General features: G+C 42.5%; 1 protein-coding gene across 6 annotated transcripts; it reads right to left on the bottom strand.

The window, feature by feature from the left end:
- Positions 1-1,158: 1,158 nt before the first annotated feature.
- MAX (MYC associated factor X) lies at positions 1,159-27,548 on the bottom strand. 6 transcript variants are annotated; one of them, XM_037832510.1, is made up of 5 exons: positions 27,272-27,548; positions 26,527-26,553; positions 18,992-19,099; positions 3,984-4,113; positions 1,159-2,704 (listed from the first exon to the last, which is right to left on the bottom strand). In XM_037832510.1, the coding sequence occupies exons 1-5, from the start codon at positions 27,305-27,307 to the stop codon at positions 2,517-2,519; spliced, it is 489 nt and encodes a 162-aa protein (XP_037688438.1). In that variant the 5' UTR covers positions 27,308-27,548; the 3' UTR covers positions 1,159-2,516. The 6 variants fall into 6 exon arrangements, with proteins under 6 accessions (XP_037688438.1, XP_037688439.1, XP_037688440.1 ...); XM_037832511.1 differs by having other exon boundaries at positions 3,984-4,107; positions 27,272-27,541; XM_037832512.1 differs by lacking the exon at positions 26,527-26,553 and having other exon boundaries at positions 27,272-27,546.

The following is a 27,548-nucleotide window of genomic DNA, read 5'->3' as shown; positions in this document are numbered from 1 at the left end:
TGCAATTACTCCACGCCTGCTGGCCGTTTCACGCTCCTCCCATCTCCTTAACAACACAGTTGCACCTGCAGCTCAGCTCTAATCGCCACCCTGACCCGACCATCTGTGTGTTTATTTACACAAGTTTCTTAAGAATATGGAGTTTATATTTAAGCCCAGATATACAACAAAGAGATATGTTATGGGCAATGGAAAAGAGGAAGAAAACATGCTAACCACAAAGGCTTATGAAATCATCTGACTCCTCATTTCAAATGTTTTTATTCTAGTCCCTCTCCTCTGCCCTGGAAAGGAGTGCCTTTAGATGGGGATCCTGCTCGCCCAGCATCCTTATTTTGCTTAACATAATCGTGGTTTTGTTTGTTTGGTCATGTTATAAATTGCCTGCTGTAGAAACTGACCCATCTGCCATCTACCACTAACCCAAAAGAGATACTATGGATTTGATCCCAACTGCTAGCAGCCCTGGTACTTTCTACCATTCTGAAGATAGTGACAATGACTCAGAGAAGCAATTTGACTTCATTCCTTACCCTTGGTCTAGGAACAGGGAGTGACTGTCAGCCAGATGGGAAAACCAAACTGAGCTGTGTTCTGGCCATAAATCCTTTCCTTCTAAGGTTAAACCAAGTTCAGTCTGGTATTGGGTCTTCAGCCAAAGCAGAGTTAACTTGATGCTCTTGTAGTCTTCTTAATTTCCATCCCTTGGCAGCTCTTATACCTCCTAACATACTGGAACTCTTTGGAAACTGAAAGGTCTCTGAACTGGACTTGGCATTACCAGGAGAAACTTAAATCCACTGCTCTGGGCTACCAATTCCCCCAAGGCTCGTTTGTTTAGCAGGAACCACTTCTAGAACTATTTCTGCAGATAAACCCATCCCTGATGGAACCTCAAAAGCCCCTTTCCAATGAACAGTGACCACCACCTGCTTATCTGAGGAGAGCACCCACCCCCTCAGACTGAGCTAAGCCCTCAGAAAAAAAAGGGGGGACACACACACACACACACTTCTAGCTTGTGATTGCTCCCAGCTCAGCAAGTCCAGCTAAGTGACCTCTGCTCTCTCTGAGGCTTCCACATAGGCCTGGTGGCCTCAGAGGGTTCTTCTCTTAACCATCTTGGTCTTTGCAAGAGCAAGAAGACACCACCACCACTAAGAAGGATAAAATAAGTTTTTATTTATAGTCTTATAGTAAAGGGGGAAGCCTTAACTTGCAAGACAATTCTTCAGCAGTATGTACAACATACTTTTTATTTCCATGGAATGGAATCAAACACAGACTGAGACTACAGAGTATACACTAGAACCAGCAAATGCCAGGAACAGAGTAGGAAAAAGACAAAGAAATGAGGCCTAAACACACAAACCCTTCACTGGGATCTGCTGACCACAGCCAGAACCAGGGCTGGATCACATAATGGAGACAGGTTCCAGGACAGAGGAAAGGAAATGGGTGAGGGCAGGGAAGGGTCCACACTGGTGTGTGGGTTTAGTACCAGGTAAATCGCTCTCGGTATTTACATACAAAATCAGTTGGCTCTATTTCTTAGAAATACAGACGGAAAGAAAGGAAGATTTGATCATTACTTTATGAATCTGTCGCTTTGCAATACCGACATCATCAGAAGCAGGGACAATTCACTCAGATTCAAATTTCAGTAGCAGGAAATAAATATCAAAACATCATCACTGGCCCTCAATACAAAACCTCTACCCCCACCCGCTCCTCCCTCCCTGTCCCACCCCCAAAAAACCACCCTACCAACTCCCTGGTGGCTGATGCTTCCCTCCTGCTGTCTCCCACACCCACCACAAGGGTGTCATGCGGCCCTCCAGGAGGCCGACAACGCAGACTTAAAACAGCAGGCTGAGAGAAGCAGGAGTGAAACATGCCAAAGACTCTGTGCACAAATCTGTCCCCGCTTTCCTTTATTACCACAAACTTCAAGGATCTGGTTTTTCAATGGGAGCAGTAAATGGTTTTTAAGAAAAATAATCCTTAAAGAGGGGTGGGGGAATGATTCTGATTACTCCAAACCGGTCATCTTCTTTAAGTAGAGCAGTACACAGATCTGCAAAGTCTATCGAGTAGAGGCAAGGGTGGGCCGGGAGGGAGGCCTGTGAGGGAAGGAGTCCTCCAAGCAGTGGTGCCTGGTGGGCTGGAGGAGCTGGTGGGGTGGTCAGGACGCCGTGTGCTCAGAGGTCCGGCTGGCCGTCTGTCCTCCACAGAAAAAGCTGCCAAGTTGGGGTGTTTTGGTTTAAAAATTCCTGGTGGGGACAGGGTATCCCTGAAGGGAAAATGTTTAAAAAAAAAAAAAAAAAAAAAAAAATGGAAATAGGGGAGAACGAGAGCTGTTGTCCAAGAGCTTCTACATAAAAATAAAAATTAAAAAAAAAAAAGAGAAAAATAGAGTCTCTTATATGGTTCTGAGGGTTCTAACGATGAACTGAAAGGAGGATGAGACGACGGAGGAGACGGACAGTTTTTATTGCTGGCCTGCCCCACGCAGCTTAGCTGGCCTCCATCCGGAGTTTCTTCCTGTTTTGGGGCTCTTCAGGCTCTGACTCGGAACTGGAGTCCGAGCCCCCATCGAAGGCAGAGATGGTGCTGCCCTTGGCGTTGGTGTAGAGGCTGTTGTCTGAGGAGGGGTAGTTGGTCTGCAGCTGGGCACTTGACCTCGCCTTCTCCAGTGCACGGACTGAAAGGCAACCAAGGGGAGGGGTTATAGTTGTCTGCAGACTGGGGACAAAACCAAGTTGCAGATGCAGGGTCCAGCCTGTTCTTCCTAAGGGCTTGCTGGCCCCTGAAGATCAGGGTAACTCAGAAGTAACCTCCTTCTGGTGTCTATCCCACCTGCACACTTCATTTCCCTCCTTCCTTTCCCAGCTAGGCCTCAGGGCCCAGTGGACATGGCCAGCCACCCTGCAATACCAACCAACCCTGAAGAGAAAGCTTGTGATGTCTCTGCCCTGCCACGAAGCCCGGTGTGGAGACAGGAGCATGAGTCCCGTGGGAACCGGCAGTGTAATGACAAGGAGGAGCTGGCCTGGCAACGCCAGGCTCCACAAGGGTGAGAAGGCCATGCGTATCCACTGACTACATCATCCACAACAGCAGAAAAGGATGACATAAGATGTATCAGCCAAAGGAAAGTACTGACTTAGTTCTCATGTTCAAGATCCACTTAGAATGGCAAGCTGGACACCAGGAAGCAAGTCACCAATATATACAGAATACCTGGGCCTTTTGACAGGCAGCCCCTACATGCAGGTTGCTCAGCCCAATAACCAACCCACCACGGCCTCCCGCTGCCCATCCCTTGGTTCAGCTCATCTTGAGCCTGGAAGGTCAACTGTTTTATTTTATTTTATTTATTTTAGGTGTTCTAACCCAGATGGTTACTTGCATTTCCTTTTACTTGCATCTTCCATGAGGGAGGAAGAGAAGTGAATTCCCCAGGAACAAAGAACTTGATCAGCTCTCGCTTTCCCCTGTGGTTATAGGAAAAGGCGGGTGTGAGCATTTGAGAACAGCATGGGCCTGGCCCATAGGCTGCCCTGATTGGACTACCGTTGACGAAGGGGAGGGCTCACTGTCCCTGAATACCTGGGGTCACTGGTACTTACACAGCACATTCTACTCCAAGGACCTCAAAGCTCTTTTTAGACACCTGATGCCAGGTGTGACCTCTACTGCAGGCAGAGCACCTGAGCCCCGAGAAGGGGAGAGATCAGGTCAGAAAAGATACAAGTCTCCAGATGTCCAGCTCCCTACACTCCACTGTGTCCTCACTGGCGGCTCAGGTCCTTCCTCACGATGGCTCTAACATTCCACTAGTCAGGCCCAAGAAGCAGGCCTTTGAGGCTGCTTCTGAGCACACGCTCCAGACCTGGCTCTGACTTTGCAGGCCTAGAGGCAAAAGCCTTCATCTGCCCAGAGAAAGCAGGGCCAGCCGCCCCACAAGACCGGGTGCTCACCTTGCTGCTCCAGAAGAGCATTCTGCCGCTTGAGGTCATCAATGTCTTGCTGGTGTGTGTGGTTTTTCCTTCGCATATACTGGATATACTCTGTGGCTTTGTCTAGGATTTGGGCCCGGGATGCCTGTTGCAATATGAGAAAAAGCACAGGGGACAAAATAAAGACCTAGTCCAAGCAATAAGAGAACCATGCCTTTCTGAAGCAACAGTACAGGGGAGACTGCGGAGGGGGGTGGGGGAGAGGTGGGACTGAGGAAATAAAGAGTAATTGCTTTGAAGACCCTTCTTTGTGCCAGATGCCGTACCAAGTGCTTTATATACTTTTTCTCACACGCATTCTGAGAGAAGTAGCTCCATATCAGAGGCCTGAGGCTCAGAGAGGTTTATAAATCACCAGCCAGAAAGTACCAGAGCCTGGATTCAAACGCAGGTCCACCTGACTCCTGACTCGACTCCTACCACCCCCTTTTGTTCTTTAGGTTGCTGTATGGGCTTCAGCCTGGCCATGTCTGAAAACATTCAAGTACCACTTACTGACAGTTTAGGCCACTCACTCTTTGCTAAAGCCTGGCTAGAGGCAGCTGGTCCAGGAAAACAGGAGCAGGATCTTGACTGGCGCTGGCTTGGGATGGGCGTGGGTACAAAGTTTTTTTTATCAAGGCCCTAGAATTCAGCCAAATGCTAACTGAGTGATGCTGCTGTTTCATGATTTCAGCCTTTCTGGTTAAAGAGCCTTTCATGAAAGTTGTTGGTTGTTGGTGTCAACACAGGAAGGGTATGACATTGGGCCATCTCAGGAAGCAACCACACCTTTACCATCCCTGTGGGGAGACTGGGCACTGCCCCATCACAGGAACAAGTCAATAAGTCAATAAAACAGATGTCAGGTTACTGTGCTCCTGAAAGTCAAACTTGTCTGGGAGATTTCCTCCAGGTTGCAAACACAGCCAGGGTTCCATACAGCCATTCAGCCAGCCAGCCAGCTGCACTGGGAGAATGGTTCAAAGCCAAGAGACCTGAGGCCCAAGGCAGGATAGTCTAATAGCTAAAGTAAGGCATTCATGCCACCAAGGCTCCTGGGAGGAGGAAGGCTTCTTACTCAGGGTAGGGCAGTATTCGACATTTACACTACAACCCCAGAGGAGTTCTAAACGACCAGAACACAGCAGAGGGAGAAAAAAAGGCAAAGAAAATAGCCACCCGCAGGCTAGCAAAATTAAATCCATTCATACAAAATCTTGAGAATCTCAATTTATAGACTTCTGGTTGGGGTGGGTATCAGAGAGATTTGCAAGGCCTGAGTTTATCCACCAGTCCTCTCAAGTACTAGAATTTCCATGCATTCCTCTTGTAGTACCCGCAAGACAATTTCCTCAAAAGGCAATCGTTAATATTCAGTCATCCATTTTTATCTGGTGTGAATTATGTGCAAGGTACTGGGCAGGCACTGTGGTGGAAGGAAATGTATTAGTCATGGCTTCTTTTGCCCTGAAGCTTACTTACTATCTAGGAGAACAGATAAACACACACAGACAAATCACAGGGCAGGGCAGACAAGTGTAACCTGAGTAGTACAGATGGGAAAGGCCACGGGAAAGCTGGCTTCCAGTCGGGGCGATTACCCACTGTGCACACACCTCACTGCCAGGCACCTGGCTCTGCCCACATTCCCATCTGACGCAGTGGACCCAGCATTAGACCAGGTGAAATCTGGAGAAGGGTCACTGTGGGCAGGTCACTGTGGGCAAGGTAAGGGCATGAGGGTACAGGAAAAGGCAGATGTCCTTCTTTAGTTGTGTGGGTTAGCTTACATAGGGATGAAAGTAATAGCAATGTGCAGTTGCAAGGCCACTTCAGATGCTGCTTCCATTTCTGCCAAGGGGGCCTTATTAGAGTTTAATTATAAGTTGTAAAGTGAGAAAATAAGGCACATAATTAGAAGGGACTAATTAAAATGTCTCTCTGGACACTAGAAAAGGGGGGCAAAAAAAGATAAACACTATATTACAGGTAGAAAAGGAGAAGAGTGGGAAGGAAGAGTTTGGGAATTTATGGTCGCAGTTCATTCATGGGCTATGGGATTGTGGATCCAATACTTTTCTCCATGGCTAGTCCTTGTCTGTCTAGCAAATCTCTAAGACCCCAGCCAGCCCTTCTAAGTCTACCCTGTCTACTATACGTAATTGCTCTGCATATTTATATCCCAGTCTCTCTTTAAATTTGCCTATTTGAAAACTATTTTTTGGCTAACAGTTTCCAGAAGGCAACATTCGACTCTTATTTATTTATTCATGTGCATCTGGGGCAAGGGAAAAAAGAGCAACATCTCTGATATCAGAGACCACCTGCAAATATTCAGTGATAACTTCTAATGACAGACTAACAGCCTTTATGCTACCAGTGTCTCCTTCAAATATTTATATACTTATACATGATATTAGGGTAAAAAAGTGAAAAGTGAGCGGTAACTATAGGAAAACAAACCAGTAAAGGGAGAAAGGTTCCATGAGTGATGGCAGTTTCCACTTTGAGGTAGTTTCTGGATGAAGATAAAATTCATAGATGTTCAGAACACAGAATGCTTTGAGAACAGGAGGCCCCAAAGAAGGCTAGACTGGTCTCAACCCAGTCCAAGGCCTCCAGAATGCTAAGCACAGCCCTTCCAGATGGACACACTCGGGGTGCCCCTGACCACTCACAGGCCCCTCTCACCCTTGAGCAAGTCCAAAAGGTATTCAACAAGAATTCAAATCCAATAAAAAGGAAAAAAATTAAAGTACAAAATACAGAATTCCCAAAAGATTATATGTGCATCTGGTCCAGGGGAGAAAAAGCAGAAGGCTGAAGACAGAAAATGCTAAACTCACCTAATATTCCCTCCTCCCAGCTTTCTAAAACCAGTGGTAAGGTGTGGATAGGCCCTCCTTGCCTTTATGACTTTGTAATATGTGCAGAAACTTAAAGCCAGCAAGAAATCCTGGGGTTTATGGCATGGACTATGGAATGGCCCTGAGCTTTCAGTTTCTGTTTTCTGCAAATGGTATCAGTCAGCTGAGTCAACCGACAATCTACATGTGAACTCATGTGGCTGGGCAGATAGAGCCTAATAAGTGAGTGAGTCCACAGATGGTCAACTGTTGCCTTTGGGTACTTGCATAGGTACTAATATGTTCTTTTCCTGTTGCTTTTTACAATTAGAAGGTGATAATTCTGATTCTGCCTTTCTGGGCAGAAATGAGTCTCTTGAACTGTATGGATATAGTCCTGAGACAGGATGGACTATAGCTGAGGTGACTGAAAAGGCAGCTGGGCCATCTTCATGCCAATGTGAGTTAACATAAACTGGCTCTCAGGCCTCTCTTTCACCTTGGGGAGCCATGCAAAAGAATGCTGGGCAGCCTTTGCAAATCTCATTTCAAAGCCACAGTTGCACTCAGCAATACAAATGATGATGACGATGGTGGTGACGCTATTAACAGTAGCAGCTAATACTTATTGAGTACTAAGTGCTAGACATCCCCACGCAACCTTCTGATGTATGATTTCCCCTATTTTATAAATGAGGATACTGAGGCACAGAGCTATAACTTGCCCAATGTTACATAACTAGTAGGTAGTGGAGTCGGGATTTGAACCCAGGCACTCTGGCTCCAGGGTCCATGCTCTTCTTAGGCACTGTGTTATAACACCTGTGGTTTACCTCATATAATCAACACTATCATGGGGGCAGGGGTGTTATAACCCCTAACTTTACAGATGAGGAAACTGCTCAGAAAGGAAGGAGCCTAGGATCACAGTGCCAGTAAGAGGCTGAAGGGATTCAAATGCAGGCCTCCATTACTCCAAAGTCCATGCTCTTTCTACTGCATGATAAGCCATGCAGGAGACTGACCCTGTCTTTTACTTTTCTGATCTCTTTCTCAACAGTCCACCCTACCTGCTGTTATTTTTTGCAGGTAATTTAACATGGTCAATAGGAATTTCCTGAGCCTACCTGGGGCAGTCTACCCTGCCTAATGGTGGGGCTACATAACCATGTCCACAACTCAGTCCTTGCCTGGAAAAACTTATAGGTTACATATTTAGAGCTCAGACGACTTGGTTTGTGGTTTATGTTAAATACTCCCTATAACAGAATATCAGCACTCCAGGGGTGCAATCATTACTGTTTGCAACAGGTCCCAGGAGCTGCAGGCAGGGTGTAGGAGAAACGGGTGAACAGAAGCACACACACCATTTCCAAAGGAGGCAGCTGTTCCACAGCTTCAAGGAACTGACAGGTGGGAAAGTAGGCCCAGTGCTCCCAGATCTTTCTACTATTCAAGAGATGCTGGAAATCCTGACTTTCATGCAAAATCCCCGAAATTTTAAAAAGTAGCAACTAATTAAAAAATTTTTAATAATGGTACATGGCAAACAAAACATGTCTGTAAGCTGAATTCTACTTATGGGTTGCCTGTGATCCCAGCAAGGTATTAAGTTCTACAGCAAGTCAGAAGAATAACACCATCACCACTACAGGTAGCAGCTAAACTTGACTGAATGCCAGCTCTTTGCCAGGCCCCAGGCAGCCTGGGGCCCACCTCCCGACCATCAGGCTAACAGTGCCTCCACTCCAGGAAGGATGGTTACTGAAAGAGGTGTAGAATACTTCTTGCAAGAGATAGGCCTTTAGGTGGACCCTGGCGGGAAGTACAGAACAGGAGAGCAGCTAGGGGAAGTCCAGACCAAGAGGACACTGAAAAAGATACAGAACAAGGGTGGGATGAATGTGGGAAACTTGACAAATAAAGACCCAAAGACTAGACATGTCAGGGGAGAGAAAGAAGTACAAAACCATTCCACAGTGCTGGTTCTGAGAAGAAGTGCTGAATTTTAGATGATGGTTGATTTTAAGATACATCTCCAATGGGCAGGGAATAGGCAGAGCTGGAGATGAAGATTTGGAAACAAATGATTAAGGTGAGATTTTTGACCCTGAGAAAACTGGGTTTCTGGACTTTAGAGAAAAGAACTGTGTGAGCCTCCAGGACACATATTCTCTTAACACATCAGAGAGTGTAGAGAACTAATAAAAGAGTTAAAGGGAATTGCAAGAGACAGTATTGTCATGGAGGAGGAAAAGGATTACAAAAAAGTCACCTGGTTTGTCTACAAGGACGCCAATGAAGACCCTGGTGAGGGGGTTTCCTTGGAGGAGTAAGAGTTGAAGCCCAGTGGTCAATCATCTCCACAGAAGTAATGAGCACAGAAACTCAAGCAACAACGAAGACTAGAATCTCTGAAATTTGGTTGCAAAAGAAAGAATTGAAAAACAGAAGTGTAGACTAATAGCAGCATTGGGTGATGAAAGAATGTCACCTTTTAAAGACAGGTAAGAATCAAACAGGCTTCAAACCTGAACATGCACGATAGCTCAAAAAACTGACTGAACCTAATTCTGGAGGCAGGGAAAAATAGCAGCTCCCCACAGTGCTGCTGGCTTCATTTCCTCTTGACAACAAAATGGACAATGGAGGAAACCCAAGGAATGGCAGAGGGGCCCAGCAGGTGCCTGTCCATGTGCATCCCTGCCTGTGCAGCAAGCAGGCGGGTCAAGCCCTCCTCCTGAGGCCGCCACTTAAACAGATCTCTGCTTTGGACCAGAGCCCACCTCACCCTGTGTGTTGCAGCAAAAATTCATGGCACATTTCACAAGAGGCCCCCAACTCAAATGAGTTTGATTTCAATTAGTATCTTTTAAGACCCCAAATGATTCCCAAAATAGTTAATACTGATGTTCAGGATTAAGTCCAATACTACTAAATCCCATTTAAAAGCTGTGGTTCTCAAAATTTTTTTCATATATATATAAGGCAAGAGTACCAAACACTTTGGGAACTGTAAATATTGGATTCGTGTAGAAATCCAAATTATTTTTAAAAATGAGTGGGGAGAGGTGAGGAAGAGTACAGTAGTACTAGATTGTTCACACCGGGAATACTGGGAGGCATTCTCACTACAGTCCCTGGGGTCCTGATGCCAACCTGAGAAACAATGCTCTTAGCTGTATTTATCACTTTTCCTCTTTACTGTCATAAACAGACCCTACTGGGCTGCTATTCAAGCTGTCATGTTCCTCCCAAGAACCAAAATGCCATGTCCTAAGAGATGAAAAAAAATCAAGCACTACCTGACTCACCAACTGGCATAATTTTACTTTGCACTAGTTATTTTAAAAATAGAAAATAAAACCATTTATTTTCTGCATAGGCTTTAACACAATTTAAGATAAAGGCAGAGTTAGGGCAAAGCCAGTGTGAATTTACATTTGAATAAGCCATCTTCTGAAAAGAAAATTAAAGAATTTGTGCAATAAATTTACGTCTGTAATAAACCATTTCATTCGAAAATGGAACCCTCTTCCTTTTGGGGTGATGCAAATATTTTGGAACTAAACAGAAGTGATGGTTACACAAAATTGTAAATGTGCTAAATGCCACCAAACCATTCACTTTGAAATGGTTTAATTTTACATTATGTGAATCTCACCTTAACTTAAAAAAAAAAAAAAAAAGGAACCCCTATCAATGCTAACAAGTGAGGCTGGAAGGCTGTGGGGTCAGAGCCAGCACAGCCACATGACTTCTTGGAGGCATCCTCTCCCAGGCGCTTAGCCCACAGGACTGTTTTGCTCATCGCTAAGGAAGGGCAGAGCTGATCAAGCTCTGTCAGGGGCTCAGTTAAAGCCAAGAGTCGCATATTTGTTTAAGGGTAGACACAAATCATTTTTCAAACCCTGCATTCTTTTTTCTTAGTTTGAAATGAAGGTGTGGCACATCCCATCAAATCTCTGGCCATGAAGGACAGGAGCACACAGTTCCCAAAAGATGTAATACAACTAGTAAACAAACACAGACAAAATTTAATCTCATGGGTAATAAAAAACACGATGACCTTTTGCCTACCATATTTGTCATCCCTCTCAAAAAAAAAAGAAAAAAATTTCCAATGATGGTGTAATTGGTATTTTCAAAACACTACCAAGACAGGTTTTTAGAAAGTGCTTGAAAAAGCAAGAAATGAAAAGTAAAAAAAAGAAGAAAGGACGACATGAAAATCCTCCTGGAAATCAAATTGCAATGCATAGCCCAAAACCAGATATTCATATCCCTTGACCTAATAATCCAACTTTTGGGAATCTATTCTTTGAAAATGGCCACAAGAAACAATTTTCAGTATCTTATTATTTATAAAACTTAAAAACTGGAAGCAACCTAAATACTCAATAGTAAAATGCTGAATGACTAAATATGAACACCATCACATAGGGAAAAAAACACGATGTTATATGAAAGCAGCAAGCTCTTAATATTTTACCCATGTAAAGCATGCACATGAACAGACCAGAACACAGAAATGGACAATACTTTTTTGCGCCCTAGACTCCATAAATTTTAAGGTTTATAATAGCTGCTTTGGTGGGGGAGGAAAAAAAGAGAAAATTCCTTTTAACATCCACTTTAGGGTGGCACCCAATTTTAGTCACATTAAAATAGGGGAGTGAGGAAGGTATGTCTTTGAAATGCACTGTCCAATATGGTGGCTACTAGCCACATATGACTAATGAGCACATAAAATGTGAGTAATTTGAATTGAGATCGGCCATAACACACCAGATTTTTAAGACTTAGTGCAAGAAAAAAGAATGTAAATTAATATATTAACATGTTGAAATTATAATTATTTTTTAATATATTGGGTTAAATAAAATTTATTATTAAAATTAATTTCACCTGTTTTTACTTTTTTAAATGTGGCTATGAGAAAACTAAATTGCATTTAAATTAAATTGTATTTAAAACAAACTGGTGCCTCACATTAAATTTTTATTGGACAGTGCTATCTTAGAATTTTAGAATAAATGAAATACTATAGTTGTGTTAGATGAAGGGGAGACTTATGTTTTTTCTTCTTCCCATTTTTCTAAACTGTCTGCAATTCTGTTAGACAAATAGAGAAAAATAAATGCTAAAGGGAAGAAGGCCTGCATACTAATTCCATCCTTCCAAATCTGAAAATGCAAAAAATGTTAGATTAGTCTTCTAGCTCTCTAGTCCCCTTCATCAGAATGAGACCCTCCCCCATCTCTGCCCCCACCCCACCCCCCACCCCCATCCTGCACTGCAGAGAATCTCAAAATGGTTAACAAAGTCTCTTCTCTCAAGGAGCATACCCCTTTGGTCAGGTAGGTAAGATAATTACAGAAATAAGGAGGACACAGGAGAGGACCCACTGAAGGACACCGGGGACAAAGAGAGAGAAAGGGCATATGGAGTTCTAAGGACAGTGAAATGCTGGATATGAGTCTTGAAGGTGGGGCAGGTGGAGACAGGGTGAAGAAGGTCCAGGTGGAGAAAAACAAATGCACACAGGCAGGGGAAAATACACTGGCCTGGGGAGCCCTTGTGAGTGGTTCTCTTTAAGGTGAAACCCAGACTTCATCTGGGCAGTGAGGCTTGAGTTGGACCTTGAGAAACGGAAAGAACTCGGATAAACTGAGAATGACATTCCTGGGGAAAGAGAGGCAGGGTACACCCCTCCACGATAAGCAGAGGCTTAATGTAAGGAAAGAGAAGCAGCAGAAGGGCAAGTTGGGAATCTTATTCAGAGAGCATGGAATGCCGGTGCTCACCTTCATGGGCACTGAAAAGTCCTGGAGGTTTTCAGCAGTAAACAAATATAGTTTATAAGTAATTAAATAAATACATTTACAGTTGCTGGGCCTAGAACTTAAGGGAGATTTAGACAACTATAGGCAACAATTTAAGAGGCAGAAAGTAATTAGAAGAAAATTACTGCCCAAGTTGGAGTCTGGCAGGTAATAACCCTAATGAGCAATGAAGTGAAATGGGTGGGGCTATGGTTTGGATTTCATTTAAAAGACAGTCCCTCCAGCAGCCCAATATGACATGAAAACATAGTGTGCTGAATGAAACATTCACCAGAAGAAGCCATCTCCCAGTGTAACGTGGTCAGGGTAGACAGGGGGCTTTTCCTTCCTTCAGTGAATAAGTACTCATGGTGTTCCCTACTATGTGCCAGGCACTAAGGAAAGAAGTATGATCAAAATAAGACATTTCCCCTGCCTTCATGGTACTTATGGTGTAGTGGGGAGATGGGCAGACACACATCAAATAATCCCACAAGTACACGTAAAATTACAACGGGGCTAAGTGCTCCAATCACAGTACTATGAGAGAGTTTAACAGGCAGACTGTCTTTCAACCTTAAAAATAACCACATTTCCTGTTGTAGGAGAACTATTTGGTTTCAGTATTGGCCTAATAAAAAAACCAGACATTAATGGAAATGAAACTGAAATTAGCTGAGTGTTTTTACCTCTTACCAAATGCTTGGCATGTAACCTTATTGTTAATTGTTAGGTATAATTCTCTCTCCCAACAAGACAGCAAGGCTCTCAAGAGAACACATTTTAAATATCTTTAAATACCTTTTGAATATCTACAGCACCCACAAGGGTCTCATAGGTAAGCACCACTGAATTGGCTGCTGTGGTTTTCTTTAAAGAGCTGAGCAAGCCCATTGTTTTATCTGGCTGTCTCACTCCACAGCTTTGTACTGAGAACCTACCATGTGTCAGACTCTATAACAAGAGCTGACAGAGGCAGAGCTCTCATTTTTTTTTCACACCAAAATTAAGAAATTCTGAACTTAATGCTGACCAAAAGAAATTCTGCTTTTCCTTATTTTCATTTTAGGTTATAGTCTCTGTTTTCAACACAGCTCCATCCAGAAGCGAGAAATACAAAGCAAAACACCTGAAAGAGTTGTTAAGTATGATAAACCAGCATTTAGGACGAGACTTAAAAGATGAGAAATTTCTACAAACTACTTGTGCTGGCTTGGATATATTATGTCCCCCAGAAAAACCATATTCTTTAATGCAATCTTGTGGGGGCAGTCTGCTGATTAGGGTGGAAACTCTGAATTATTTCCATGGAGGTGTGGCCCTGCCCATTCAGGGTGGGTCTTGACTAGTTCACTGGAGTATTTAAGAGAGAAGCCAAGAACCGACACAGACCCAGATGCTTGCTGACTTTTAGAGATGCTTGGAGATGCAAACAGAAAGACGTATGGAGATGCTAAGTTAAGAGATAAAGCCCAGAGTTTGCCCTGGAGAAGCTAAGAGAGGATCCTCAGATGCTTAGAGAGAAACGCCCTGGGACAAAAAAGCAAAGACGCACAGGAGCTAAGACAAGGGAGCAAAGACAGAAGCCCAGAGACATTTTGGAGAAAGCCATTTGAATCACAACCTGGAAGCAAAGGACCAGCAGATGCCGGCCACGTGCCTTCCCAACTGACAGAGGTGTTCCAGATGCCATCGGCCTTCCTTCAGTGAAGCCATCCTCTTGTCAAAGCCTTAGTTGGACACTTTTATGGCCTTAGAACTGAAAAATTTGTAACCAAATAAATCCCTTTAATGAAAGTCGATCCATGTCTGGTATTTTGCATAATGGCAGTATTAACAAACCAGAACACTACTGTATAGATGCAAACAGCAACACTGAAATATAATCTTCTAATCCTAAAGTCTATCAAGATAAGGCAACAGCATGATTGGGTATAATCACTATGGTTCAGGTGCTGGGGCTAACTTTTGGGGGAGAAAGCTGAATTATATCCCAACGTAAAGGCAAACTGATGGGCTGGCCACCAGCTCTTGCCCACATACAGGGTGAATTCAAAGCTGGCAAGCCATTCAGCAACATTCCCTAGTACCCAATTGAAGACCCTTAGAATGAATCCTTTTGTTTCAAGAAAAGTAACATCTTATTTTTAAAATGGGACCATGTGGAATTGAGAACATCTTCTTGACCGAAAGGGGGATGCAAAATGAAATGAAATAAAGTTTCAGTGGCTGAGAGATTTCAAATGGAGTCGAGAGGTCACTCTGTTGGACATTCTTATGCACTATACAGATAACACCTCTTAGGTTTTAGTGTATTGGAATAGCTAGAAGTAAACACCTGAAACTATCAAACTCCAGTAGTCTGGACTCTTGAAGACGACTGTATAACAACGTATCTCACAAGGGGTGACAGTGTGATTGTGAGAACCTTGTGGATCGTACTCCCTTTATCTAGTGTATGGATGGATGAGTAGAAAAATGGGGACAAAAACTGAATGAAAAATAAGGTGAGATGGGGGGATGATTTGGATATTCTTTTTTACTTTTATTTTTTATTCTTATTCTGATTCTTTCTGATGTAAGGAAAATGTTCAAAAATAGATTGGGGTGATTAATGAATGACTATATGATGGTACTGTGAAAAGTTGATTGTACAGCATGGAAGATTGTATGGTATGTGAATATATTTCAATAAAACTAAATTTAATTAAAAAAAAAATGGGGCCACAATTGACTGGTGATGGTTCTAATTCCATCTCCTCTTTCTCAGTGGGCTCCATATCCAGCTGAAAAACTACAAGGGACACAAAAAGTTCAAACAACAGAGTTCAAGATATAAAGCATCATTGGAGACACTTGCCAAAAAAGATGTACCCTCTTGAGCGTTAATGTCCACTTGCTAGCCCTGAGACCTACGGCAAAATCCAAATGAACTGCCAATGGTAATGGTCTATTTCTTGGGTAATACAGAGTTTCTTGAAACTCTGTATTACCTACCTATGTCACCTTAGGGGAGAGGATTTTAGGTTTGACACACAGCTGAGATTAGTGCCTCTGTCTTGGTGAAGCTCCCAAGATAACACCATACATAAGTATTTAAGCAAGATTTTTTTAAAACACCCTTAATTTGTTTACCCCTATGGTGCAGTAGAAAGAGGGACCTTGGCAATCAGCAGTCCTGAGTTCTAATCCCTGTCCTGCTGTAGACTGATCCTGAAACCGCTTCCTCATCTCTGATGGTAATGATGGCAGGTGTAGCAGCAGTAATAGTTGGGCCAATAACAGTGTAATACCCACTTCATAGAACTGCTATGTGGATTTAACTTTACAATGCAATACAGATGTTAGTTATTACTGATTTTTTAACTTTAGCAAATGGTAACCACTCTTTATGATGTTTATTGTATAATGGGAACATAGGAAACAAAGGATAAATGGAGTTTGGGTCTCACATTCAAAGCTATTTTTACACAAGTACCCCCTATTCTTGGTTAGGATCCAATTCAATCAACATTGGTTCCTCTTTTAAAAACAAAAGGCTCAGCACATGTATGACAGACAATCCAAATGCTAAGTGAGAAGTCACTTGGAACATAAAGATGCTCAAGTCACAGGAGATTGGAGCCCTTCCTTCAACAATCTGATCTAAACTCCTCAAAACTCACATGGTAAAATAATCATTTCATGATTACTAACATAATGTCACAACCTTAATTAACGCAATCCAAGCAAAGAATGAGCCAATTTCCTTTGGTTCAACCACATTTTAAAAAAATTGCAACATTTAGTGAGAACTTGGAAGTCTAGAGACCAAAGTATTCTGCCAGACTCGTACCTGTGAAACAGTGCTGGCAGACAAAGAGAAAAATAAAGATTATGGTCTTTAGATGGGAAGGGGTTGTGGTTCAACCAGCGCTAATATCCATCTCCTTTACTCACTCTCAGTGTGAAATACCTGTATTATAACACAGGCTCCAAAATAATAATAGCACCTAGAACATTCCCAAATTGGGGCTTTGCTGACTGGTTCTATAAAATCTGGTTCCCCTTAGCCACCCTTCCCCACAAGTCCTATTTGGCCTTAGCTCCAGTCACCGTTCCTTTACTCATCCCACTCCAGCCACTGTTGCCTGTTTCCCTTGAACAGCTCAGGAATGCTCCCACATTCCTGCCTCAGGGCTATTACACTTGCCTTCCCTGCCTGGAAAGCTTATCATCAGGTAAATGCACGGCTCCTTCCTTCAAATCTTTGCTTAAATGTCACCTTCCCTGTGAGACTTTTCTTGTCTGCTCTAATTAAAATTGCCACCATTCCTTTTCTGCTTAAGTTTTCTCTATAGCATTTATTTGATACCCAATATATATTTTTACCTAATCATTCATTTTCTATCTCTTCCTCACCAGAATAAGAGCTTCTGCTTTTGTCTGTTTGTTCACTCCTGTATCCCCAATATCTGGTATTCCCAGAATCGAGAACAGTGCCAGAAATGTAGCTGGCACTCAGTAAGGATTTGTGGAAGGGAGGGAAGAGGGGCATGAATAAATAAGTGGGCCACAATAAAGGACAAGCTATTCATTTGCAAGGCTACCCAAATTCACACCTTCAGCTTCTCTGAAGAAAGACAGACAACACAGATTTAGGATGTGATCATAAAAACTTAAAAGAACAATGTATAGCAATGTAAAATATGTTGGATAAGGGAAAAAAGTACAGTTGAGCTCTTATGACCCGCTTTGCCGAAAGTGTTCCCCAACTTAAGAATGTCTAAGAATCACCTGACTGCTTGTTATGAATACAGATTCCCAGGCCTACCTCCAGAAAGACTGATTCAGTAATGATTTTGATGTGGATGGTCAAAGGCCACACCTTGATAAACACTGCCTTAGCACCACTCCTTGTTAGATGTGAGACTTAGCAGAAGGCAGCTCTTGTCCATTTAGTTCACCAAAACAATTTTAATTAATACCACAGTATGGGAATAAACACCAACTGTCAACAGTTCAGACAAGCACAAGAGAGAATCCTTTGCACATGTGTACTTTTTCTAAAAAAGACAGTGAGTCTCTATTGTCAGTCATAAAGATTTCCTGTGGTGCTCAGTGCTGTACCCAAAATGTTTTTATTCAAAGTTAAGTACCTTGGTTCAAGGCCATTAAAATTAAGTCCACGGTAAGCAGGCCTAAACGTAGGCAAATTTTATTTTGCAATAGTAGGTATTCACATGGCCTGTTTTGTTTTTTCCGTAAATGCTTAGGCCACATAAAGCCACACACCTTAGATAGAGTATAAAGCACACAACTTAACATAGTGACAGTATAAACAAAATGAAATCATAATGGTTCCAAAAATGATACTGAATAACCAAACAAATTCAGGACCCCCACCAGAGAGCTAAATCAGGAGCCATACAAAGCACACCTGAGAGCAAAGATTTTTCCCATCAAAATGGCTGCTTCCTTAAACACTGGATCACTTAACCAGAAAAACAGAGGTCTTCTTCCTATTTTGCCACTTATTCCACTAAATTGTTGCAGAGACCAGCCAGCTACATTCTGCGTCAAGGATGGAACTAACTGTGCAAACAGATGTTTCCTCCAAATTCCAAGGTGTGACCCTAACCCATAGGCTTTTACTCAAAGCTTCTTTGTTTTCAGATGCAGAAACAGCAAGCTCCTACCCCTCCAGGGAAAACATTAGTTTCTGGAAGGCTACCAGTGGGAAGGTGTGGGTTGAGGGAGTTGGGAAGAGGAGACAGTTACCTTCTAATTCTGTTTCATATAAATATGTCTTTTACTCAAGTCTTTTGTCCTTGAATCAAATACTCTTTATCTCTTAATAACACCCCTTGGGCTGGAAAAATCATTTGTGTCCAGGTTGGTACACACATTCCTGGAAGTTATTTTTTAAAATAAGCACTAACTTCGAACTATATGAAAGAAATTCTCATGGAGGTCTGGGATGTCACTGACCTCAGGAGTCTTTGGTGTTATCCCCAACTAACCAAGAACTATTTTCTAACTACAGTGTATAGTTATAATAATTTCTTATATGCATAATTTATTACAACTAATGCTAACTTTAGAAGGCAACTTCTATTGATATCTTACAAGCAGCTCCATTACACCTGGTATACTTTGCTAAAGCCAAGTAGGGTGAGTGATGCTCCTTCAAAAAAAAAAAAAAAGAAAGAAAAAACAAGAACAACCAAGCCATCTGAATATTCCTGACTGCATTTCCTTCCAGATGAGTGCCCTGCTAAGTACCACAGCAAGTTCTGAGCCAGTGATGGCCAATAAGCTTTCTCAATAAACTCACCTTCTCTCCTTGGAGTGATGGGACCGAGTCCCGCAAACTGTGAAAGCTGTCTTTGATGTGGTCCCTACGTTTTCGCTCCAGTGCATTATGATGAGCCCGTTTGTCAGCCTAGAAGAATGGGAGAAAGAGCACATCAGGTATGTCACTCCTTTTGTTTGGTACGAAGCAGGGAGGGTACAGTCTGGAAGTATATGCTGTCAGCGCTGTCCCTGGTGACTGGACTGGGAAGGCTTTGTCGAAGTGGGCAGTCAGAAGTCTCCAGAAAAAGGCTCTGCTAAAGGGGAGAAACGGGTGAGCAAGGCTTGCAACAGGAACATCCAGAGTAGCTCGATACATCCAGCTCACGTATAAGTAAAATAAAAGTTATTTATGGGGACAAAATGTGACTCTCCTGCAACATAAGTCCTCCCAACTTACTATGTGACAGAACAGCTGCCAGTTGGGAAGTGACCAGGGAAAAGCTCCAGAGGGCCCTTTCATAAGATGAGATCATCCCCACTGTAAGAGATTCCCCACGGTGGGTATCCAGCGAAGGGGTTAAGTTGTTGGTGCAGAGCTTCCTTCTACATGATACTCATCACTGTGAGTCTCTGTTTTGGTCTCCAGTCCACTAAAAGGTACCAGTTTAGGAGCTTCTTACCAAATCATACATTAGAAACTGAAATCTCTAGGAAATCCAGATGCATGAATCTAAGATCTTCATGACAGAGCTGATAAAAGTAGCCAACTATATTCTGAGTTCTAGTGTTTCAAGGCAGACTGAACATGCTATTCTGTCAAGGGCTTCCCCTCATACAGGCTGTGCCAGAAAGGCGCAGTTCTTAAGATAGTGGATCTTCTGACACTCACATGCTCTGAATAAATTTCCTCAGGCACCTGTGGCAGGCCATGCTTATTTGGTAGTATCTAAATATTCACAGATCGAAGTTTTTATCTTGTCCTGCTCAGAACCACAAAGAGGAACAATCAGCCAGAGAGGGACAAAGACTGCCAACAAATGGCAAAATGCACTAAGCAAGAGATAGTGGCTGGAGAGCGAGAAAGCTGCAAGACGGCTTCAGCAGGTCATCATTAAAAAGGGCATCCTCTGCACACAGAACACACTTACCCTAGAGCAAGAACTTAATCACAACTACACTGTGGGAATTGTGGGAAATAATATACTCTGAGAATTTATCCTGAATACAGAAAGCTGCACTGAGCTTTCCTAAAGAATAAGTCTGTGTATGAGAAGTTCAGGTAGCTTTAATCTACCCAGAGCACCAGGAATTTTTAAAATGAAGCAACAAGAGTAAATAACTTGGCTTAGCACAAGAATAATGCTTCTTCAAATGAATCCCTGTATTAGAGGAGATATACAGCAAATACCTTCTATAAAGACAACAGTTGTGGGAATTAAAGGACTTGAAATTCTTCTATTATCTAATCCTAAAAGTCTGAGTCATTACAGAGGAAGAGGAGGCTGAGAGCAGCTGTGGTAATTTTAGTTACTTCCTGGTCTCTCCAACACATCACCTCACCCAGGCTATGGAATCTGACACGTGGTCCCATCATGGCCATGGTTCTCCATCACATATCACTCTTTTCCAGGGCAGAGGCCTCGAGCATTTCTAAAGCTCATCTTATCTTGTTAAGGCTGAATTCACTGTAAAATGAGTACCTACTGAACCACCGTGATGCATGGAAAGTTATGGGGAAACTGAGAGGACAATCAAGCTTATACCAGATAAACTGAGACTAGAGAGCTAAGTACATTATAGCAGGAAAACTGCAGATGACTTCTAATAGTAGTATGAGATAGCCTGAAGGAATTAAACATATTTAAATACCTAGTCCTTTTCTACCTTACTGTTCCCTCCAGTCATCTATACACAGGTAACCTGGGCTGGGTTCTAACTTGGACTATAACTAAAGAGCTCAGAAGGTTCAGGGATGATTTGACATGTATCTGACTGTCCTGTGTTTGCTATATACTCCCATAAGATGGTTTATTTACATGCAAATTAATTACCCAGCTTGGTCTCCAGCCGTGGCCTCAGATATTCCCGTCTATTAAATCACCGAGTCCTGGCTCTCTTCCAGCTTAGGAGTAGTGCACAGAAGCAATGACAACAGAGTTACCCATAATTCTTGTTGATACAAATAAAATTCTAATTTGTTTTCTTTCAGGGAGAGCCCTGCAAATCTCAAACAGCTAGAATCAAGTTGGACTTGGTTTCACTCAGGCTTGTGTTAGAGGGGTGGCGCTAAGTATAATCTAACACCAAAATCATCCCCATAATGCACTACCCCCTTCCCATTCACTGAGCCCTGAAAGGACTCAAAAGGACAACAAACCTTTTGGTCAGAGGATTTTAAGTGAACTTGGCTGTGGACCATGAGCAGAAATCTTAGCTTCTCATCTGGGGAGCCAGCCAAGTTTGAGAAGTTGGCTCAACAAGAAAAGCAGCAGCCCACTGCCTGGTAGAAAGCCTGGGCTGGGGACTGCTGTTCTCAAAGTAGTGGATGGAATTTCTGTGGTGGTTCCAGGCTCAATTTAACTAGAAGAGTGGAATCTTACACCAATCCCTGCTGCACGTCCATCTCCGAGCTGCTAGGTCTAATCAGAGTCAATTTTAAAGCTCTTGGAGACAATGGCAAGGATGTATTCTTCTCCCTAATCCTCATTTGAGAGAGAAATTAGAAATATGCAGAACTAACAAGCCTAATTCTAGGCAACTCTGCACTAAATGATACCTCTAGTGGCTCAAAAGAGCATATGAAAAACCTTTACACAAGGCTGAGAATTCTGTTTAGGGAAACATTTCCAAACCACAGATTCGTCTAGCCCAGTAACACTGCCTCCTCCCCCCACCCTCACCCTCACCCCCACCCCCAGTCATCCAAATGGAAGGCCAGGTGCCAGGCTTATCACTACTATGTTAACTGTCTTCGCTTGCTGGCAACCCTTTTTTTCCGAAGGGGCCAAGATTTCAGAGTTGAGAAAGAAAAGCTGGGTGAAGACACCCAGCGTGTGGCATCTGAGACCCTCCCACATACTCAAACTGGTAAAATAAATTAATAAATAAATTAATTAAATAAAAGGGAAAGGGTCAAACATTGTGTCTTGAACAAGTAAAGCTCAACTCAGATGAGCTTGTACTGAGAAAAATTTTTGATAATGAAAGAGCAGGTGGTACTGAAAGTACCCTTGTGGAATAAATGAGGCTCTCAGGCATAATTCTAGGAGAAAACAGAGGCATCCCTGGGCTGTATAGCAGGCCCCCAAATATCTCCCCTACCCATCTTATAGGGCAATGGCTGCTGTTCTTCAAGTACAATGGATTTGCAGTTTCTGCCAGAAATCCCTTCCTTCGGGCATCCCAGGCTAACAGAAACACTAAGGGGCTGGGCGATACTGAAGAGTGGTCCACAGATGCTCAACAGGAACTTCTGCACCAAATCGCTTCCAGCTTTGACATCTCTGCCAAGGTTTTTATTAAGCCTCTCAGTTTTATTTCCATCAAGCTCTTCCCAGTGGCAGCCAGAATAAAAACCTTCACCTACAATTTGTCCATCTTTGATAGTATCAAGCATGTGTATTTTAAGTGTTGTTAAATACTGAAGGCAAACATTATTTTGTTAGCCAAGAAGCTGCTAAACTGGCAGATCATCCAAGCTAAGGAGGTCTGTTCAAAATTGAGGGATATTTCTTTAAATTATTTCCTTCCAACTTATTGCATAGAGAACACATCTTCATTCAAGTCATTACATCACTCAGCAGCGTTATTTCCTGCAAATTCTAGGCGAACAGCATGGGGAAATAAAAATGCTTCATTATTCATGGAGGCACAAGATTCTCCAGAACAATGACATTTCTTGCAGGCTACCTGACACCTAACCCTATCTACAAGGGGAAATATCTCAATTCCAATACAGAAAATTCTCGGCATAGAAGGAATTATACTTGCTCACTAAACATTTATTGCCTTTAAGAAACTTAAAGTTTGCATTTTAGAGGGAAGATAGTACTGCTGCTGATTATCATCAAGCACTTACTAAACACTAACAACATTAACACTGGAAACACACAAGCCGAAAATTCTCATCAGTGAAGATCATTTATTACTTCTTATAGGAAGACAACCAGATAGAAAAGTAAAACAATTTCGAAGTCAACTTCAACATTCCTTTTAGTCAACATGAAAACTGCAACATGAAACAATGGGCAGCTAAGATAAGATAAACTCACACCCAGATCCCTAACAGGAAAATATTAATTTCAATTTCTCAATACCTCTCCTTTTTGAAGCCAATTACCTGGTATATATTTCCATTATCACCTAATGAGTAAGTTTGTTTTCGGGGCTTTTTCTATCATTTGGTGCCTGAAAGAACCTGGGAACACTATCATCAAAATATGCCATTATACTAGAGCCATTTAAGAGGAAGGATGCCTTGGTTAGGAAATTTTAATTAAAAGCCAAGTTGGATTCCTTGATCAACTATTTCATCATTAGCGGCATCTTTAAAAGAAAAAAACTTTTTCTTAAAATATAAGAACACTGTTTACTCTAACAAACAGGCATATTAAGGAGCTGAACTTGACATTTCTGCATCACTGTCAATACTCTAAGCAGAGATAAAGTATGTGCATGGTGCAGCACGTTCATCATACAACTGATTCCAGGTAAAATAAACAGTAGTTTCCAGGGTGAGTTCCAATCTCAGAAGTGACCAAATTCATTCCCTTATGAAAACACTGCACTTCCTAAAGAAGCAAAGAGTTCTGGAAGTTAAAAATATTTCATACCAAAAATGTCCAGAAGTGGAATTGCACAAATCTGTTTTTAAAACGCCAAAAAGTATACCATAACTGTAATGCAATCAAGCTGCCATGAAGGACATTATGTTGGAAAAGGCTTTTGGTTTCCTGACCAGACACCAAGCCTACGTCTCATATACTTTCATTCTTTCCAATAGCAATTTCACAAACAGAAACAAAGAAAAGGAATTCCCTGAATAAAATATACCTGTTCCAGAAATTTATCTTTAAAATGCAAGCTTTCTCTTAAAAAAAAAAAAAAATAAATAAATAAATAAAATAACATCAATGGGATTCTGTGATATATTGAATTTAGTAATAAAAATATTTGTTTGGGGTTACTTCTTTTAACAAAACCTATTGGTCACCACAGAAACTGTTTTCCGTTTGCACTGAGGCAACAACAAAAAAAATATTCGTCAAATCAGTTTCACTTTCCGTTACAGTTAGCCTCATTTCCTAACTATGCTCTAGCTGATAATCCTACATTTCTCATGCAGTAAGGATGCAATTACTATAGTGAGACTATAAAACATGAATGAGTTCTCTTTTTATATTAGAACCCACAGTACCTTTTCCAAATAACTTTAAAAGTTCCATAGTCCTAAATACTTGGTTATTCACAGTCCACACCCTTTTCTGAACATTTTTCCTAAGCAAGGCTTAAAAACAGCCAGCCTCCCCTCCAAATTTTTAAACAAATATTTCTTATCTATACCAAGTCTCAGGGAGATGTATTCACAAAGAAAAAAAAAAAAGGAATCCTTTTCTACCCTACTCATTCACAATAATGATTTCATACACTACAGGATTCATCTTTAAAAGGTCTGCTTTTTCTTCATGCTGTTGTGATGCTCTTGTGCTAGATAATATTTAAAAGAGAAAAATCTTAAGTCACCTTAACACCAGATTAAAACACCTAAGCAAAATGAAGAGATTAGCATTCTATAGAAAACATTTGAGTAATTTAATAAACCAATTTATATAAAGACCTATGAGAATGAATACTATAAAAAAGCATAAAGTTCTCAAGAACTGTGAGGTGAAATCTCACGAAGACAAAAACTTTGCTCTCACTAGAAAGCCAAAATATTCCAATTCAAAGGATGAATCTGCACAGGAGGCCTTATGAGAGCTCTATTCAATCCCTACTCTCCGACCCTAATCAGGCCCTGAGGTAGACCTTACAACTAGAGACTTGGAGAAAAAAATGTTTTAAATAGGACTGTACACGTTATTAAGAATAATAACTGAAAAATATGGAAAACAACTTTCAAATATACGTATAAATAGATGTATGTGGCAAAGCTTCAAAGAGAAGCAAAGCAAAATAAATTCTTTTTAGTGACTATTACCCAGGGACAATCTTTAGGACTGCATCCTTAGATTTTAAGGAAACATCAGCTCTCAACAAATAAAATTTTTCTTAATGCCCATCAGCTTGGACCACCTGCAAGATCTATTTGCTCTAATGAAGAGCTGGTACAAGTAACAAGGCTTTCCTTTATCCTGTGGTTATTAAATTCTTACACCACAGGTATCGAAGTGCCCTCTTACAACCTTAACCAGCCCACAAACAGCTTTACAGTTCCACACGCATCATCTTAAAAATCAGAAAAAATAGCATAAAAATATGGATTTCCAATCTTTCTAGAAATATACAAAGATATGGCAACAATGAACCCTCACTCCCACATGGCAACAATCTACTGGAGTTGAGTAGTGGTCACCTTTATAGAAGAGGCAAGAGCTCCCCAGTGCTCCAGTACTCACTTCTTTCTACTCCTCTATTCCTGACCATCTTTGCCTGGCTCCCACAGGCATCTGAATTTTTGACCCCTATTCTATACACTTCTTATTGTTATCAACTTTCAATTATTAGATTCTCTGATATACTTATTTCTCTTCCCCTCTGATTCTAATTTGTTTTTGTCTATTTCCTTTTTTCTTTCTCTAGTGTACTGTCTCACTTTCCAAAGTGAAAGTAGTGTCTCTCTAAATCCGCAGAACCATCTTCTGAGAAACTTAATATCAAAGTCCTGAGAAATTGATAACACTTGTGTGGTCTCATCCGTCACCTCTTAGCAAACCTGTCTTCCCATGTCACTTTTGTTCAACAATTTTTTCTATTTGCTTTATACCTTTCCTTCAACTCAAATATAAAAAGAGTCAATAAACTGTATGTGACACTTTCATACTCAAGCTTTGCTCTTTTACACTGCCAATTTGTATCAAGTTGTGCTAGACTCTATGGCTTTATAACAGTCACATGACTTCTGGTTAAAGGTGACTGCATGTGGCTTCAGCTTCACACAACTATGCAGATAAGGTTTTGAACACTACTTACTCCTAAGTAAATTTTCTGTCCACGTTGCTCTGAAAGAATCCTGCAATTTACTTCAGAATGCTGAATGCTGTATTTCTCATTTCCTGCCTACATTCTGTCAACTAGACCATCCATCTGAAAACTACAGGAAGGATTTCTTTCTTTGCATACAGCTCCTCCCACTCACCTACAGCCACTGGAACCTATCACCTGAGAATCTAGAATTATAAGATCTGCAACCTCCCTCCACACCTAGAACCCCAGAACAAGGCCCCACCTCACCTTAATGGTTAACAGGAGAGGTTACAAAAATATTAAGAGACAGAACGATCTTTTTTCTCTCTAACTCCCAAAAGGATTAGAACTGAACGGAAATGAAAATGAAATGGAGAGTAGGAGACGTACCGCAGATTGAAACCTCGGTTGCTCTTCCTGAAATAAGAGAGAAAAAAAAATAGAAAATAAAGAAGTTATTTTTACACTTCACATTCAATAATAAGAAAGAAAATGCCGGCGGCAGAGGAAGCGGCGAGTGGGGAGTCAGCCCGACCCCCTCTCTCCCTCCCCCCTCCCTCGTCCCCCCTCCCCAATCAGCGGGATCTGGTAATAGGGCCAGGGGGTCCCGAGCAGCGCCCCTCCTTCCGGGATCCAACCTGGGCCAGAGGGGTTCCCGAACACTTTCTCCTCCACTGGACCCACCTCAGGGCATCTCGACACTCCCAATCCCTTTCCGCCCTCCCTCGTCCTCCAGGATCCGCGGGTCATGGGCGGAGGGGATTGCGGACCGAGGGTGCAAGTCTTGAGCGCCGTGCTCTTCCCCAGGATCTGGACAATAGGATACTAGGAGCACCCCATCCCTGTTCCCCGGATCCTGAACGGGAGAGGGCGGTCGCAGCACCCTTATCCACGGGGGAAGTAGGGGTTCCCAGAGACCGCGTGTCTCCTCCCCACCTTTAGTCCCAGGAGGCCTCTCCGGCCAGGAGACTTGAGGGGAGCTAGCCCGGAGCGCGACAGAGGCGGTCCTGGTCCCCGAGGGAAGGGAAAGGAGGCGGGGGCGGCCCGACCCCCTCCTGCCTTCGCCCAGCTGAGAGCCCCGGCCGCTGTCCCAGCCTGACAACCCGCCCGGGAAGGAAGAAACCCCGGGACTCACGTCGCTCTCCACCTCGATGTCATCGTTATCGCTCATTTCCTACGGCCCAAGGAGCGGCCACTGCAGCGGCGGCGGGGAAGGGGGAAGGGTAGAGGGGAGGGGGAAGTCACCGACAACAACAAGCCGAGTCCACACACACACACACACACACACACACACACACACACACCACACACTCACACTCACTCGCGCTCTCACTCACACACTCACACACACACACACACACAACACGAGCGAGAACCACCTCCTCACTGCAGCACCGGATCAACGGCGGCAC

Source organism: Choloepus didactylus, chromosome 4, assembly GCF_015220235.1.
Source record: "Choloepus didactylus isolate mChoDid1 chromosome 4, mChoDid1.pri, whole genome shotgun sequence".
NCBI classification, from domain to species: domain Eukaryota; kingdom Metazoa; phylum Chordata; class Mammalia; order Pilosa; family Megalonychidae; genus Choloepus; species Choloepus didactylus.
This window is presented reverse-complemented; position numbering and strand designations above follow the sequence as displayed.

Excerpts from the sequence above, each read along its gene's own strand:
- MAX (XM_037832510.1), bottom strand. The coding sequence starts at position 27,307 with ATGAGCGATAACGATGACATCGAGGTGGAGAGCGAC. Across the intron at positions 4,114-18,991 it reads CATCACTCCAAGGAGAGAAG|CAACAGGCATCCCGGGCCCA; the intron begins GTGAGTTTATTG and ends TTTCTCATATTG. Across the intron at positions 2,705-3,983 it reads TGCTCTTCTGGAGCAGCAAG|TCCGTGCACTGGAGAAGGCG; the intron begins GTGAGCACCCGG and ends GTTGCCTTTCAG.